This window comes from Lissotriton vulgaris, chromosome 5 (assembly GCF_964263255.1).
Source record: "Lissotriton vulgaris chromosome 5, aLisVul1.2, whole genome shotgun sequence".
Lineage (NCBI taxonomy): Eukaryota > Metazoa > Chordata > Amphibia > Caudata > Salamandridae > Lissotriton > Lissotriton vulgaris.
The window spans coordinates 1,558,611,837-1,558,629,642 of record NC_141693.1 but is presented as its reverse complement, the minus strand read 5'-3'; the positions used below and the strand labels follow the sequence as shown (position 1 = coordinate 1,558,629,642).

Below are 17,806 nucleotides of genomic sequence, written 5' to 3'. Positions count from 1 at the left end.
AAATGTGCTCTTAACTTAATTGTTGCTCCTTGCAAAGTCTGGCCTACAGTTTAATCTGATAAAGGTACACCTTGCAGCCATTACTGCCTACAGAAAAATGTCCTTTTTTTAAATGCCTGTAGTCTGACTCCTGAAGGTTTGAAAAAGGTCTACCTTCCTGTTAAGTCACTTTCTCCCACATGGGACCTTAATGTAGTTCTCTCAAAGCTAATGGGTCTCTCTTTTGAACCCATACACAAAGCTTTTTACAACACCTTACTTGAAAGACCTCTTTACAAGTTGGTTTTGCAGAGTCCGCAAAATCCAGGCTCTTTGTGCTAAAGAACCTTTACCCAAACAGAGTGGTCATGAGAACCCACCCTAGTTTTCTGCCCTAGGTTTCCATATCAATCAGACCATTACTCTTCCAACGTTTTCCCCCAATCCTTCCACACCACCAGAAAAAGCTAATACTCTCTTTAGATCTTAAGTAAGTTTTAACTCTACAAAACTAAGGAGATCAGACACTTGTTTATTAACTATGATCCAATGCTTACTGGTATACTTCTTGCTTACCAGTCAGCTAATAAGCACCTTCGTTCAAGACCTAGATCTCATTCTACAAGGGGTAAGGCAACCACTGCTGCTCTACTCAGAAATGTACCTCTCACAGAGATTTGTTAGGCTGCAAAATGGTGATCGGTACATACCTTTGCTCGCCATTATTGTCTAGACTCCGACACTCAGGCGGATGCTCAAATAAGGCAGACTTCACAAAGAAGCCTTTCTGGTTAGATCTCTTCTTAGCTGCTAGTAATTGTCTTGTATTCACCCACAGGGGTATTGGATGGGTTAGCTATTCTATTCAGTGTGTTTGACTATTGATGAGTATGCCCTGGAAGAGAAGGAGAAGTTACTTACCTGTAAGCCTAGTTCTCTTCCAGGGAAATGCTCCTCAAAGTCGTAAGCAACCTTCCCTCCTCCCCAGGCGAATACTTAACACAGCAGCTGCGATATAGGTTATCGTCTGACTATTTCTTGTCACTGTAAAAAAAGAAAGACCTGACTTAAGTTACCTATGGTGTATGATTGGATAAGAGGTCTTTTTATTTTTATTGAAGTACTTGACATTCTACATCATAACCAATAATACACAATGGACAAAAAAAAGGCTTTGACACTATAACATAACCCATATAATAAAACTAATATTAATAATACAGGCATTAAAAGAAGAAAAAAAAATGCACTTTAACTTTTCTTTATCTACTAACAAACGTATCCACTAATCAAAATGATACCCATATTTTTGACATTTTTCTCAACCCCCCAATCCTTTGTGCATATACATATTCACTTTTCCTGACTCTTTTTTAATTTTTTGAAACCACTCCTCTGCAGTGGGAACCGTTTCTGACCTCCAATACTGAAGTAGCAATGATCTTGCCACTGCAATTACTATATCAACAAGTTTAGCTAGCGATTCAGACAATTTTAAGTTGTGGATCAAAACCATATAATATTAAATTAACATAGCAGGGAACAAAAATCTTTAATTTTGAAGCAAAGCAAAAATTGCCTGCCAAAATATCCTACTGTTAGGGCAGTGGACCATAATATGAGACCAGTTAGCAAGATCCTGTTGTCTACATCTAAAACAGATCGATGGAGTATTGGGATACATTTTTTAAATAACCGCTGGAGTGCGATATAAGAGCCATTTACTGAAGAAAAGCATTCTTCGGCAATTGGCGCCTCTCAAAACACAAACTACATTTATTTATGGTTTTCCAAGTATTCGGAGTCAACTCCGAATTTTCGTGTTTCTGCCATTTCCTAATTGCCTTAGAATTTAAGTCTTCCTCCCTACTTTGCGCTAAGCAGAGTCTCCACTCTCCGGGGTTCTTATAGCATGAGTGCAAGAAGAGATCATTAGTCAGATGAGAAGATTGACTGATCTGTACTAGATCAATTTGTTCCAGGGATTTGGGAATCAATTTATACGAACGTATAAGCAAAAAATTCCCCGGGATTAAACTTGTCATCTCATTCAAAGATATCCATGATCCATTTTCCACAAAATTTATCAACGTTAAAAACCCTGCTCTCCCCCAGTTAGCAACAGTTTCAGACACGATTTTGATACCTATAAAGGAAAAGGCGCTGCTTAGTGAAGTTGTTAAATTCATGAGAGAAAGTGAATATCTTTCAAGCATGGCACCACGTTTTTTGAAAAACCAAATCAGAACCTTATAATGCACGAATTTGGGTGATTTAAGGACCTGCAGTGGAGAGGGGATTTTAATTTCTTTACAAATTAGGTCAAATTTTTTTATATAAATAATGCCTGGCCAATGACTGGTTGTTTAACTCTTGACAGATACTGTGCGAAGTATGCGTTATAGTAATCTTTAAGATTCGGTAAAGCAAGACCTCCTTGTTCCGTATCTGCATACAGTGTATTGATTGCAATTCGGGGGGTCTTTTTTGCCCAAACAAAAGCTGAAAATAAGGACTCTACTTTTGAAAAAAATGAACCAGGCAAAAAGCAAGAAATCGTAGAAAACAGAAAATTAAATAGAGGAAGCACTGACATTTTAATTAGAGCCACTCTGCCCAGAATGGATAGTGGCAATACGTTCCAGCGTGCAAACATGTTGCGGACCTTTTGAATGAGGGGATCAAAATTCAATGAGTACAGATCTCTTACTGAGGCAGAAAAAAAGACCCCCAAATATCTCTTCAGTCTATTAATAATACAACTGTGTATATCTGGATGAAGTTCGGGATCTATACCAACCACAAACCAAGATCTCAGTTTTCTTTTTATTGATTCGATATCCCCAGAGAGCCTCAAATTCTTCGAAGATTAAAAGAGCCTGTGTTTGAGAATGCAGCTCCGGTTTAATCAGTAACATTATATCGTCCGCATATAATTTAATCTTGGCCATGGAAGTTATGGGAGGAGAAATATCTACGCAGTTCCGAATTGCCGCAGCTAAAGGCCCGATAAAAAAAGCAAAAAGGGCAGGTGACAATGGGCAACCTTGTCTCGTGCCTCGCTGGACTACAATAGAGCCCACAATAACTGCATTAACAATAATATTAGCTTTTGCACCCCTATATAAATTCTGAATTAAATTAATAATTTGTGATGGAATCCCAAAACGCTGTAAAATAAGTGTCTCCCAAACCACCAAATCAAAAGCTTTTTCCGCATCCAAAAGTAAAATTAAAGCAGGAATCTCTAGAGTTTCAAAATAATCTAAGGCTTCAATCAAATATTGTGTATTAGTGAAAAGTTGTCTACCTACAATAAATCCATTCTGGTCAGGATGAATCAATTCTGCGGAAACATTATTAAAACGAATTGAAAGTAATTGTGTAACAATTTTATAATCTGAGTTCAGTAATGTGATAGGCCTATAAGAATTAGGATCCTTAGGTTCCGTCCCCCTCTTCAGAAAACTGACCACCATTCTGTCTTGAAAGGAAACTGGAATTGGACCTCCCTCCAACATAGAGTTTAATTATAACAAAAAAAGTTCCAAAAGGGAATTAAAAAAAACCAGGAAAAACTCGGCAGGGAGTCCATCCGGACCACAGGCCTTACCATGAGGAAGACTTTTTACAACCAGCTCTATTTCTTCCCTGGAGAATGGGGTGGTCATTGTCCGTTGGTCTACTTGAGAAAGAGTCTGAAGAGGATATTTATTTAAAAAGTCATTTAGCCTTTGTTGATCTATGTTATGTAACGTGCTATAAAAAATTCTCATAGTGGGAAAGCATTATTGACCCTATCTCTCCTAAGTCTGAAGTTTCCGTGTGAGTGATTGGGGATTTTAAGGAATGAATCATGTTGGCCGCAGCTTGTTCCTTAATCTGCCAAGCTAGAAAATTTCCAGTAAAGTTTCTATGTTCATAGATTTTTTGTGATTGCATGCAAAACATTTCCTCACTTTTTTGCGAAATAATGCGCGCTAAGCTCCCGTTTAGCAGCATTTAATTGGTTCTGAACGCTACCAGATGGATTATAGTATCTTTGTTCTATTAACGCCTGTATTTTTTGCTGCAGCAAATTCTTCGTATTCCTAGTAATGTAAGATTCCATTGCATCTTTTCCTATAATAACTCCCCGAATAAAGGCCTTCAAGGAGTCCCAAACGACATGAAGAGGAGCAGTGCCAATGTTACGTGCAATAAATTCTTCTAAATCTAATTTAAGAGATGTTACCCATGATTCGTCGGAGAGATATATCTTATTAAAAACACACCGTTTCGAAGTTCTCTTACTTCCCCCCCAAAAAAATTCAATGATTAACATGGCATGGTCGGAAAAACCATTGTGTAAAATCTTCTGGTGCAAAAAATTTAATTTTGAAGAGGCATGAAAAAATTCGATGCGAGAAGATGATTTAAATCTTCCCGACCAGCAAGTAAACTCTTTTTTTTAAGGGATTCTGTATCCGCCATGGATCACACAGATAGAGTATCTTCGCATTATTAACAATAGAACTGAACGACTTGGGTTTAGACTGTTTTTTTATATCAGTAGTGGAGTCTAATTTTAGATTCATGAGAATGTTGAAATCACCTCCCCTCCCCTCCCATCATTAATAAAGACTGAAACAGACCTTCATAGATTAGAAAATCATCATTTAGAGGAGCATACAGACCTGTCTGTTTCTCAGTTTACATGTGGCCCAACACCAACGGCCTTTGCCTCCCTCCTCTGTTTGAATTATTTCAGCGTGCAGATTTTTATTTTAAAAAAGTGCAACACCTCTCCGAGACTCGGAAAATAGGGAGAAACCGCGATATGAGGCCCAAGCTTTAAACATAGTAAAATCATTCACTTTTGGGACTGGAATATGGATTTCCTGTAACAATATTACTGCAGGATTCTCAGTCATAATCCATGTTTCTATTGCGCGCATTTTCTTATTATTTAATCCATTCACATTGAAAGAAACAATTTTCAACCAAATTCTAGAAGACATTTAACATTAACAAACCGCTTTTATTCCCCATTAAACCAATCAAAAAGCCCCCGCATTCTGCATCTGCCAAAAAAAACAATTCTTTGTCCGCTGTGCCTAGCAAAAGAGAAATGTATAACATCATCAATGACTTCATTTTTTGTTCTTTCAACGGCCCAACACCAGTCAGCCCAACCCCTTCACCCCCCCCCCCCACACACTTGAGTCTCTTCTCCTTCTCTATTTTCCCTCCCCCACGCTAGCCACAAAGCTCTATCCCATAGCATTGAGGTGCCGTGTTATTACACCCCTTCTGCCGCCCCCTTGATTCTTCTCCTCCCCCCCCCCCCCCCCCCCAAGAACAAAAAAAACATGATGATGATGTTTAAGGATAGGATGGAATTTCCCAGCTTGCCTAACCATCTTCCATCTCCTTAAGCAGCTCCTGGGCTTCCTCAACGTCACACAGCATATAGAATTTACCCTTAATCAAAACTCTTAGCTTCGACTGCTGAGCTATCATAGCCTGAGCCCCCTTAGCCTTAAATAGATGTAAAATCTTTACGAACTCCTTCCTTCGTATAGCTGCAGCGACGGACATGTCCGAAAAAATTCTGCATTTTACCGTTGCATTTACTGTAAACTGCCTCTGTTTAATAGCTTTTGAAAGGATTTGTTCTTTAACCCTAACATCCGCAAAGTTTAACAAAATAGTGCGAGGTGGGCTCTAGTAATGGTTAGATCACCTTTAAATTCGGGAATCACGCTCTGCTGCAGAAATGATACAACCCAAAGAAGCATATCAGACCCCTCGATTCCTTCTGGAACCCCCACTATTCGAAGATTCGATCTACGATTATAGTTTTCTATATCATCAAGTTTAACCTCCATTCCCCTAGTTATCTTAAATACGCTTTTGGCCTCCTTTTTGACCTCAGTCATTTGGTCCTCCAAATATGAAATTCTCTCCTCTGCTTCTGATAGACGAGCGGGAAGAGTGGATACTAGTTCTTCGATTTTATCCATTTTATCAAGTCTCTGATTTATAGAGGCCAGTTCTGTATTTTGAAACCTCTTCACCTCCCTTATCTCGTCTAAAATTAAGTTTAACATGTCTTTAACGGACATCTTCATTTCGCCCACAGTCTCCGTGTCCATATCTAGAATAGGGCTGAGAGAGTCCACATCATTTCCAGATTTTACATCCTGTATTACCGAAGTGCAGACTGTGCTCGCTGGTTCTATCGTATTTTGAGCTATAGTAGCTGAACTTTTTACTCCATGTGCAAGGGTGCTTACAGAAATAGTATTAGGTGCTAGTTTCGTCTTTGAGTTGTCTAAAAGGACAGTACCAGCCGGCATATCTGGAAACTGATTTGAATTGGAAAGCAGGGGAATCAAAGTACCAGGAGGAGACAGTGAATTTCTTATCAAACAATGGGAATTGCTTTGAGGGCTGGGGATGCCCGGATGTCTTAGTCTTGTTATCCATATTTAAATTGTGGTGAGAGAATTGATTAGGCGACTCCTCTCGTGTTGAGTTTCCCAATTTCAATGTTCCCAAAATGAACTCCTGAGCTGGATTGAACAGGACGTTGTCTCAGTGATTCCTCCAGCTCGTCTGAGCTTGCCGAGGAATGTACCGAATTTTCCTCCCTGGAGTCACCTTTCTCTGCTAATGCTAATTGTGTAGCTACTTCTTTAGCCTGCTGTCGCAGAGCCCACGCTTTACTTCGAGCAGTTAAAAGCTTGCCCATATTACACACGACAGTTATATAGGTTATATAGGTTGCAGGACCAATTTAATGTTGGGGGGGGGGGGGGGGGGCTTACCAGACAACATTAGTTGCAGGCTAGAAGTCCTTTGCGTCCACGATGCAAAAATAGAGCCCAGATCCAGACGACTCGGACGGTGAAAATGAACTTTTTCCACAGCCGTCACTCCTGCAGTTGTCACTCCTTTGGCACGTTCAAATAGAAAAAACAAAATGATGCCGTAAATGTTTTTTCTGTTCCTTTAACTTCCCTGCAGCCGTAACAGCAGTCACGTTTTGGATAATTGGCTTTATCGCTTCATGCTCGAAAAGGAACCCGAGCTACGAGCAATACATTTCTTCAGACTCGGGACGCACGGCCCGTGAAGCCGTGTAATCGAGGTTGAGTTGAGTGAGCCTGTTATCCTCCGTAATGCACTTTTCCTCTCTCTGCCATGTAAGAAGCGAGCAAAGGGAAGCACGCCGAAGTGAATGACTTCCAGGGGTTTCCTCCCTCAATTGCTGCCGGTTTTCTCATTCCACTGTACGAGAAAAAGAGAGCGTGTAAGACAAACGGCAAGCAGCTCACACGGAGCCAGAGCTGGAGCTACCGAGACGCCAGCTGCTTTCTGCCAAAAACATCCTCGAGGGTGGGGGGGAGCTAGGAGCACCGTTCCCAGGTGCTAGATGGAGGCGTGGAACTCCACCATCCGGCCTCCATCGCTTGCTCTAGGATAAAAGAGGTCTTGAAGGTTTTAAAAGCACAGTTCCAGTTATTCTCTTTTACGGTTTTCAATACAGCCCATTGGCTAACAATGCCTTTTCATTCCCTTGCCTTTTTCCCTTCAAATGAAGGATTTGTTTTGTGCTTTAAAGTTGAATTTTCTGTATTTCAGAAATGTTAAATGAGTATGGTTAATTTTGAATTAAAAATTCTATGTAATTTAGGCATTTTTAAGCCTTTATGTTCGAGGCATGTGGGCTGCTGAATTCATCTGTGCATAGATCGCCTCCTAGTGTTGGGTCCGGATGATTGCACTTTGTTGTCCTGGAAGAGTCGAGATAGGTGACTCCTCCCCTGGACCACAGTGCGCATGGGCATCCTCTCCATCCTCATTATTTTTTTCCGCCATTGGGTTCGGATGTTATTCCTACACCAACTTCGGAATCGAAACAAAACTTTTATAGAGGCCAAAAACCCTTCAAATTCGACGGTATTGTTCTCTCTCTGTACCTCTTCACTCGATAAAGCTTTCTATCTCGAATCGGTCGTCGACTAGGGCCGTTGGGCCTTCTCGACGCTACGTGTGCCTGCTGTCGATGGAAAGGAGTCAGTTTAAAAGATGCCCACAATGCCACTCCAAGTTCCCGCATACTGACAAGCATCAAGTATGCAACAAGTGCCTTTCTCAAGACCATAAGGAAGAAACCTGCCCAGCCTGCTCCCAGTTTCGGTCGAAGAAAACCATACGGAATCGACGGGCCGCTAGGCAAGAGCTGCAGCGACAGGCACCGGAACCGGACAACATCTTCGATGATGTCCAAGAACTTCAAGAAGCTCCAGATTCAGTCAGAGATTGTCACTGTCTAGGACTACTCGGACTCCGCTGACGAGATCCCACCGGGGCAAATCGTGAGTACACTGCCCCCGACACCAATTACCCCGTTACCAAAGGCTCCGGTCGAGGCATCGCCAAAAGGCCTTAGCCAAGATCCAAAGAAACATTCGCCAGCCCCGCCATCTGGCTCTGCACCGAAACCTTCTGAGACCCCTGAGCCAAGTACCGCAATCCCAAAGAAGGTTCCAGAGCCTAAAAAGGATGTCGACCCGAAGGCCGTCGACCCCATGAAAAACGTACAGCCCAAAGGCGTCGATCCAAAAAACAGTCGAGCCGAAAAAGGCCATGCAGCCTTAAGGCGTCGACCCCAAGAAAACAGTTGACCCAAAAAAGGCAGTCTAACCGAAGGGCGCCGACCCAAAACAGGCCGTCAAGCCCAAAAAGGACGCCAAGCCAAAGGGCACCGACACAAAAAAGGACGTCTATCCAAAAAGGCCGGCTGTGCCCAGTCGCCGAACCAAAGAAGGACGCTGACGGGAAGGGTGCCGTATCGAAGCCCCGTATCGAAGCCTATAATCCGGCCGGAGTAGGCTATCGACCCGAAGACCAGTGCTCCAAAAACACCAGTCGATCCGAAAAAGACCATCGACTCCAGAAAGGACAGTCAACCAAAAAAGCCTGTCGAGCACAAGAAACTTGTCGAACCGAAAGACCCAGTCGACCCAAAAACTCTTGCCGACCCGAAAAGAGGGCCCGAGCCGAAGAAATCCACTAAGGCACCAAAAGTCGTCGAAGCAGAAGGTGTTGTCGACCCAAAAAAATCACAACCAAGAACAGTGGAGGAAGAACTCTTCCATCCTGATCCAGCAGACGACCAGGCAAAAATATATATTAATCCAGAGACTGGTAAAGTAACAATCCTGCACAGGAAGAAGAGGCCACTGGACACTGACTCTCATTCCCCTATTCCACTAAAAAAGGACTTTGGGACTTCTCCAACTAGACCTTTCATTCCATTCGATCCCATTATGCCTACTACTCCTTTTCCTCCTTACTCTCCTTCTCACTATGGGGACAATGAGGGGAACAAAGGGGAGGATCCTCAGCCTGATTATGATTATCCACAGGATCCTGAGCCACAGCTCTTATACCATCCAAATGAGCAATACTGGTATATAAGGCAGATATATCCATGGTTAAAGACAGATAATCATCAGACCACTCAGTTACTCAGTAAGTAGAAAAACTCAGTGGTGTCCTTGATGTATGCCGGCAAACTTGTCACAAATTCTTGGAGGTAAACATCAATGTACTTAGAAGTGTTCTCAAAGGTACTATTAATGGATGACACAGTGGGTCTTCCTGGAACAGGTGTTTCTTTTTTATGTACCTTAGGTATAAAATATATGTTCGTCAGTGTTGGAAAATTCTTGCTGATATTTTTGTGTCCCTCCTTGGAAATGAGGCCATTTCTTTTCCACTCGTTCAGATCTTCTTTGTAAGCTTTTTGAATCATTTTCACTGATGCCATATTAATTCTCGTGTAGCATTCCTCATCATTAAGGTGACGATAGGCCTCTTTTATATATTCCTTTTTATCCCAGAGAACAACATTCCCTCCTTTGTCGGATTGATTAATCACAATAGTATTGTTATTCTTAAGTTTGTTCATCAGGATTGAATATTGTTTCATTTGTTTGTTGGGTGGCCTTTGCTGCGCTTTGGTTGTGTACTGCAATTTTTTCAGTTCCTCAATGATTCGATCATGATAGATGTCAATAGCATCACATGGCATGTTAGGAACGAACGTAGAAGTTGGTTTAAAAGGACTTTGCCCAATACATGATCTACTAACCCCATTGCCTTCAGCTGCTTCTTGGGTGCTGCTTGTACTAGCATAATTTCCTCTAAGATCATATAACGTGTGTATTAATGATATATCCTTGGCTTGTAGCCCACGTTGGGCGATGTTACTCCTGCTTTCTACGCTCTTTTTTTGCTCAAGGTTGTTCTTGATAGTAAAATACTTCTTAATTTGATCTTTCTGATGAATTTGAAAATGTCGATGCGAGTGCTGCAGTAGCCGAAGTTGCTATCGGGGCAAAAAGATTTACCACAGTGTTGTCATCACTTAATTTTTCTTTTTCCAGTAGCGATTTTGCTGCCTCCTTCCTCTTGTTGTAGAAACATTTCCGCCGCTCTCGCCTTCTTGCGCTCCGCCTTTGTTTATTGAGGCATTTTGATTCCTCGGGTGTAGTGTTTGTTTTAGCTGCATCCTGATGTACTCTAACTCCTCTGCCAGTGTGAGCTGCCCCAAATCCCCTCGTTTTGCACTGGGGTTGCTGTTGTCTGATTCTTCTTCACTTGGGTCCAGACTGGCATTTGATGTTGATAAATTGGAGTCGCTTGCTGCCACATTTCTGGAGGTTGCTGCATGTTTGACGAAATCGCTGCCCTTTTGTTTGCGCGGATTGTCGAATTTGCGCGCAAACGTAAAAATTTGCCCTAGTTCGTAATCTTGTTTGTCGCGGGCAAACTTAAACGCTTTCCTGGTTTTAATGACTTCTTGTTTCCGCAAACGATCATTCATTTCTTTTGTACTTCTTTCTATAAACTCCTTGTCATTTGCATGTTCGGGTTTGCTCAATTCATTGTTAATATGTGTAATTTCCTCCAAATTCTTATCTCTCTGTCTTTGCATATTTCACTAGTAGGCACACCTGTCTCATTGATGCCTCCAAATTACTTTCAGCCCACTCCTTCAATAGTAGTGGGTTGGGGCTATCAAAACGGCTTCAATTCAGTATCTCGCCCCAGCCTCTTTGATTTGCAAGATGGTGCCCTCTTCCACATCAGGGCCGCTGTGTCCTAATTTTCATCAACAAATGCCCGAAGCTTTGAAGAGGCACACAACAACGTGCCCACCCTCCGGTGTGTTAGTTCAGATTGCCTCGGCACCATTGGTAATAGTAGTGAAGTCCCAACGCGTTTCAAGGCAGGGCGCCTCTTCATCAGGGGTTCTGCTTGCAGATGGCGCAATGACGTCTCCTTGTATCATTACCTGATGCTGTTTATATGGTTTAACGGCCCCCAGCGCGCCGCGCTTCTTGAGCTTCCAACCAAGTGCATTCTGGGTTTTGCAGTCAAAGGAGAATATTTGCATTAATCACCTTCGTAGGATAATTTATTGCACGGCAGACTGCCGTGGGAGGCTGCACCATCCACAAGACTGAAAGGAGGCTGCGTGGTGAGAACTGGGTCTCTACTCGTGATGCAGCACAGCGGATTGGGACACTTAAACTCGCAGATGCATTAGGGGCCCACTGAGGGTTTAATATAACTGTATGGTGGTATCGCAGGACCAACTAAAGGGAACAAGTTGTTCTGGGACAAGACTACAGATCCCAGGAATCACTGTGAGCACTAAGCACGGCCTACAAATGGGCGGCAACTAACTGCCAATCAGTTGATTCAAAACTCCCTGCGCAACACGCATACTTACAAGTGACCTTTTGAAGAAGAGAATCGTACTCGAAACGCGTCAGGTCAAGGAAGAATTACCCAGAAATGAGGATGCGAGTTTCCTGCTTTGAAAATAAACCTTTATAAACCTTTTATATATATATATATATATATATATCATCTCCAACTGTCCCTGCCCATGGTTCGGACTATTTAGTTCTTAATACTTTGAGTATTTCCCTGGAAGAGAACTAGGGTTAAAGGTAAGTAACGTATCCTTATTGTAGATTCAGAAGACACCCACCCTTCTCTGCTTCATTTGGACAACTATGCATTTCCCCCTAGTGGTTATCCCACCTCCCAAAAGATAAGAAGTTGGAACTATGAAGTGATTACTTGTTGGGTTCTGGGTATTACATGCTAACCTCTTGATTAATTGCCTAAAAAAGCCTAACCCAAATTTTAATATTAAAAACCCAATACTAAGCCAAGATAATAACTGAAGTTTTCTTCCCCTTACATGCCTGCTTCATAGTTCCAAGGCATGATTGTTTTCAATGTTTCTGCTTGTATCTCACTTGTTACCACCTTACAATTCTTCTGAAGTAGCTGAAAGTTTGGGGTATGCTCCATTTCTCATACACCCAGGCAGAAGATTTATCTGTCATGTAAACAGGTTGGCACTCGCTCGGTGTATGGGAACTTTTGTCTTTGGATGGGTTCTAACTTTTTTTTTATGCCTGTTTCTTACATGCAGATGGAAAGGGAGATGAGACACAAATTGAAAACAGCTTTTAAGAACTTCATAGAAAAGGTGGAATCGCTCACCAAAGAGGACTTGGAATTTGAAATCCCTTTCAGAGAACTGGGGTAAGAATGCTCCCAAACCCTGCGCTTTGGCTTTTAGTGTGTTTGAACTATTGAACTGTGATAGATTTTAAACTCCTGTTACTAAAAATGTGCATTTTGGGTTGCATGGCTGAACGGAAGGTTTGAAATCTTGACCATTACAAAATACATTTCACCATCCTAACCTACCTTCCTTGGCTTTGCTTCTTATCCTTCCTTCACTTTAATAGGTTCAACGGCGCCCCCTACAGGAGTACATGTCTTCTGCAGCCTACAAGCAGCGCCCTAGTTAACACCACAGAATGGGTGAGTTAGGGTGCTCAAGGACTTTATATATACTGTATCGAAGCTACTTATGCTACTTACTTGTATGTGTCTTTTTCTCTTTTCACAGCCCCCTTTTGTAGTGACATTGGATGAGGTAGAACTTGTACACTTTGAGCGAGTTCAGTTCCACCTGAAGAATTTCGACATGGTCATAGTCTACAAAGATTACAGCAAGAAAGTGACCATGATCAATGCCATCCCTGTTGCATCCCTCGACCCAATCAAGGAATGGCTCAAGTTAGTGCTTCTCACTTTTCCTCTCCTCTGTGTTTGTTGCACAGGTCCATCAGCATTGAACAAGATAAAGGGAAAACGCATATGCAAATTGAGCTTTTCTCACCATCCCACCTGTTAGTAATGTTTTGGCCTTCATAGTACGCTTTACTTCTTAGGCTCGACAACCTAGAAACTCTTGTGCGTCAAACGCAGTTTCAAATTTCCTCTTGGTCCAAGAGTGATGCGATAGCTCGAACATATTGCAGGCGGGATAATGGTACAAAGTGTACTGGGATGAAGGGCTGAAACTTAAGCATCTTCCCTCTTGGTGTTGTCTATAAATGTTTGTTGGTATTGTTGGGTGGGATTGACCTAAAATATTACATTGGAATAGACACACTCTGGTCTGTTCTGCAGCTGATTAACAATAGCTTGAAGAGTTGACCTCACTTAGGGGTCTTGAAACTATATCCACATTGATTTTGCAGGGTTAAACTTTTCAGTGCCATTGTATCTGAGTCTACATACACACAACAGAGTTCCTGCTATCGTCAAGTGCTCCCAACTCTGATTTCCTTGGAGTGCAGACTCTTTAACACAAATTCCACAAACAATAGGAAAAATCATTCCCCCATGTCTGTTTCATGATTTGTAGCTCCTGCGACCTGAAGTACACCGAAGGGGTGCAGTCCCTCAACTGGACCAAAATCATGAAGACCATCATCGATGATCCAGAGGGCTTCTTTGAGCAGGGTGGCTGGGATTTTCTGGAGCCAGAGGGCGAGGTGAGCTAAGTGGGGGGAACTCTGCCTATATGAGAAGGAAACAAATTATGTCCCTTTCTGGAAGAAATCTTTATAAAGTTGGGTGGACTCTCATAGGCAAGTTAGGGAAGTGGTACGTACAATGAAATTGAGCTAGGTGTTCAGAATGCTGGGATGCAGAAAATAGTGATTTAGGAAAAGAACCAATCCTAAGCATCCAGGTTTGATGCTGCAAATTGCAGTGCCAGGTAATGTGAAAGATAGTTAATCATTGCAATTGTATTGTGTCCAAAGATTCACTGACATATGTTTCGATCTGCAGGGAAGTGATGCTGAGGGAGATGGCTCGGAATCTGAGCTAGAAGACGAGACATTCAATCCTGAGGAAGATGATGAGGAGGGGGAAGAGGAGGAGGATAGTGATGAGGATTACTCAGATGAGGAAGAGGATGACTCTGGTACGTGTGCATTGTTTACCACTTGCGTTGTATGGTTGGGGCTAGCCCTGCCAATAGAGGTTCCTCTATGCAGCATATACAAGGATGTTTTAGTTGTGTCCTAAAGCAGGGTGCTCGTTTATAGCTGCTGCATCCTTGTGTGAGATCTGTCTACCTCTAGGCAGCTTGTTCAATAGTGTGTACTTTTTCATCCTTGTGGGTGCTTCTGGGCAGCTGGTGCTTGATGTTGTAGGCAGTGATTGTGAAAGAATTTACTTCTGGACATCTCTACGTAGGATTCTGTTTAATAAGCTCTTGCCTTCCCCAACTGTAGTGACTTTCTCCTCCCTGGCATCTCAAAGTAGTGTTAATCTGTGAACTAATCTAATAATTTGCCCTCCCAACCGGAGGCACGTCGCCCTCCTCTCCACTGACACCATGTTCCTATAACACCACTAAACACAGGAGTGCAGTTTTGTCTACCTGAACTGAACCGAGGGAGTATGGAGGGTTGGTTAGTTTGAATGCCCAGTCTCATTCCTGTGCTCATCCTGCTGCCTGTATATTTATTTATTTTAGAGGTTTTATATAGCGCTGGCTGGACCCAGGGGTATCAGAGCGCTTTACATTTTTTTTTGAGACAAGGTCAATAAGACAGGGAACATACATAGCACCAGTGTGTGTGTGTGTGTGTATATATATATATATATATATATATATCTATCATACAAGTCTCCGCATGACAGATTTAAGTGATATATATGGGAAATAAGCACACCAAAATGAGGAAGAAGTGATAATACAAAATATCATACAGCACAAATTGAAAAGAGCCGGAAAAATTGCAGAGTCAGGATATGGAGGTTAGTGGCCAGTTAGGATGGTAAGGCAGAGAGAGGGAGGGGCAGAAGTGGTTGGGGTTGGAGGGGATGAGGGCTGAGGGTGGACAAGGGAAGGGGGGGTGCAAGGAAAAGTGAAGGTGGTAAACAGGGATGGGGAAGTGACGAGGAGGAAGGGCGAGTAAGGGGGATGCATCTAGGGTCGGACAGATGTGGCCGGTGGAGAAGAACAGATGGGGATTAGGGTCCCCATTATTTATTGAGGAGATGTAGTTTGAGTTCTTTTTTGATGCTAGAGTAGGAAGGGTTGCAGCAAAGGTCAGTTGGAAGGGCATTCCAAATGCAAGGAGCGTTGCCGGAAAAGGATCATGACAGTGGTTTTCTTTTTTAGAAGGGGGGGGTAAGAAGGAGGGTGTTAGTACTTCTCAAGGAACAGGAGCAGCCGGCTTTAGTGAGTTTCTAAGCGAGGTAGGTCGGAGTGTTCTGATGGAGAATTTTGTGTGTAATGCAGGCTGTTTTGTAAGTGGACCTACCTTCAATGGGGAGCCATTTAAGGCTTTTAAGGGCAGGGGAAATGTGGTTGAATCGCTTGCAGTCTGTGGTAAGCCTAGCTGCAAGGTAAAGCAGATTTAAGAGGTGCTAGGTGGATCTTGGGAATTCCAGTGAGAATGGCATTGCCGTAGTCGATGCGAGAAAGAACAAGGGATTGACTGCTAGTTTGAAATCATCAATAGGGATGAAGGGCTTAATTTTCTTAAGGTGGCAGAGAGTGAAGAGGGCACCTTTGGCAGAATTGTTGATGTTTACCTTAAGGGTTAGGGGGTTGTCAAGGGAGATCCCTAGTGATTTGACTGAGGAGGACCAAGATAAGGAGCAGTTAAAGGCATTGAGGTCTGGGATCCAATTCTGGATGGGGAGCTGGTTATTTTTAGGGGAAAAAATAATAATTTCAGTTTGTTTAGGGTTGAGTTTGAGGTGGTTAATGTGGAACCAGGCTTGAATCTTGATGAGTGTTGTTGAGGTGAAGGATGTCAGCATGAGTTTTAATCTTATAATAGAGTTGGGTGTCATCGGCGTAGAGATGGTAGTTGATCCAGGCTTGTTTAAGAATGAGTGTGAGTGGTTCCATGAAAAGGTTATTATGTGAAAGTATATACAGTGAGGTTCCAGGAAACTATGCCACCTTTTTACTAGGTGCAGCCTTCAAGGTCCAGGGGCAAGATTTTCACTCATGGCATGCATTCACGTTTCCGTCTGGATAATTTGAACTTTTGGAAGCTGTGGTATGGGATTGCTTGGCTGGGACAGTCCTTTGAGAGGTGGTATGGTGGATTACGTTATATGAGTGTAGTTTCAGTTTAGATGGGGAAATGCTGCATTGCGTGACTGGGATGATTTTCATGTATTGGTGGTGGGGAATCATTCTTTAAACTCGTATCTTTCCAGTCTACAGTGGAGAATCCATTGGCAGTGAGGAAGAGAGCGGAAAAGACTGGGACGAACTGGAAGAGGAAGCCCGTAGAGGTATGTTTTAACCAACATGGTGTGCTGTCTTGAAGCTTCAAGCGCCACACCTAGCAACATTTTCACGCCACTGCTTCCTCATTTAACACTTCATGGTGCATAATTTCTCACTGCACTCATCCTCTCCAAAAGAGCTGTAATTAAGTTTTGTCCCCCAGTGGAGCATCATCCTATGTTTCTCCAGTATTGGGGTGTCTTTCATAGATTCACATGCTTGAATATTCCCCGTCGTCGGAGTGGGAGTCCCACGGTAAATAAAATAGCAATAAATACTAAATATATAATAATATATGATAAATATATATATACATAATAAGGAAAAACCCAAAAAATGCATACAAGAAGCATCTGGTACCTAACCAAAAAGTTCCACATAGGAATGCATTGGGATAAAGAAGTTCCAATGCAGCCTATCCTTGTCATTATGTTAGTCCAAACTGCAGCCAATCAGGCGCCAGCAGCCCTCTAGAACCTTCTCCTCAGAGCTCAAGCCCTTAGATTTTCTACCGCACGTCGTGTGTAAGGGAGTCTCCCTGAGCTCTGCTCAGTTTTTCTTTCTTCAAGTGTTCCAGTTTCTCCAAAATGTCTTCAAGTAAGAAGTCTCTCTTCAGAGCTTGTTCCTCCTGTGGAAAGCTGAGATTATTTCATGATGACCCACACAGTAAGTGTATTTACTGCCTTTACCCGGACCATGAAGTAGGCACCTGTAAACTCTGTAGAAAATTCTCAGAGAAAACTCAAAAGGACAGAGAAGGCCGTTTACTTGTTTGGCTTCAAAGGCTAAAGGACAGGGACAATGTACTTTCTGATGCTGAAAGTCAAGTGTCAGGCCGTTCTAAAGCAGCTTCTAAACGTGGTAGTGTGCAGGAGGTGCCTTCACCATTTCTAAAAAAGAGGAAAGTTTCCCTCGCTTTGACCCCTGCGGTGTCTTCACCTTTACCTACCACGTCTGGGCCCACGAGACAAAGCTCTCAGGCTCCCTCTGCTTCAATGTCCAGTTTTTCTGTGAAGAAAACGGAATTTTCGTCGATGACGGTAGTCCCAGCTCCGTCGACGAGAGTGGCTGTCTCTGGTTCCAAATCGACGACGGTCACGACGACGCTGGCCTCTGGATCGT

The 17,806-nt window shown here is 42.7% G+C and overlaps 1 protein-coding gene across 1 annotated transcript in view; it reads left to right on the top strand.

Moving 5' to 3' along the window:
• The window catches only part of SUPT16H (SPT16 homolog, facilitates chromatin remodeling subunit), a 270,497-nt gene that overhangs the window by 211,934 nt on the left and 40,757 nt on the right, over positions 1–17,806 (top strand). Inside the window, exons 20-25 of the mRNA XM_086923629.1 lie at positions 12,491–12,603; positions 12,813–12,888; positions 12,977–13,146; positions 13,781–13,910; positions 14,212–14,347; positions 16,612–16,689. Coding sequence (XP_086779755.1) covers positions 12,491–12,603; positions 12,813–12,888; positions 12,977–13,146; positions 13,781–13,910; positions 14,212–14,347; positions 16,612–16,689 — 703 coding nt within the window. The remainder of the gene's footprint in view (positions 1–12,490; positions 12,604–12,812; positions 12,889–12,976; positions 13,147–13,780; positions 13,911–14,211; positions 14,348–16,611; positions 16,690–17,806) is intronic.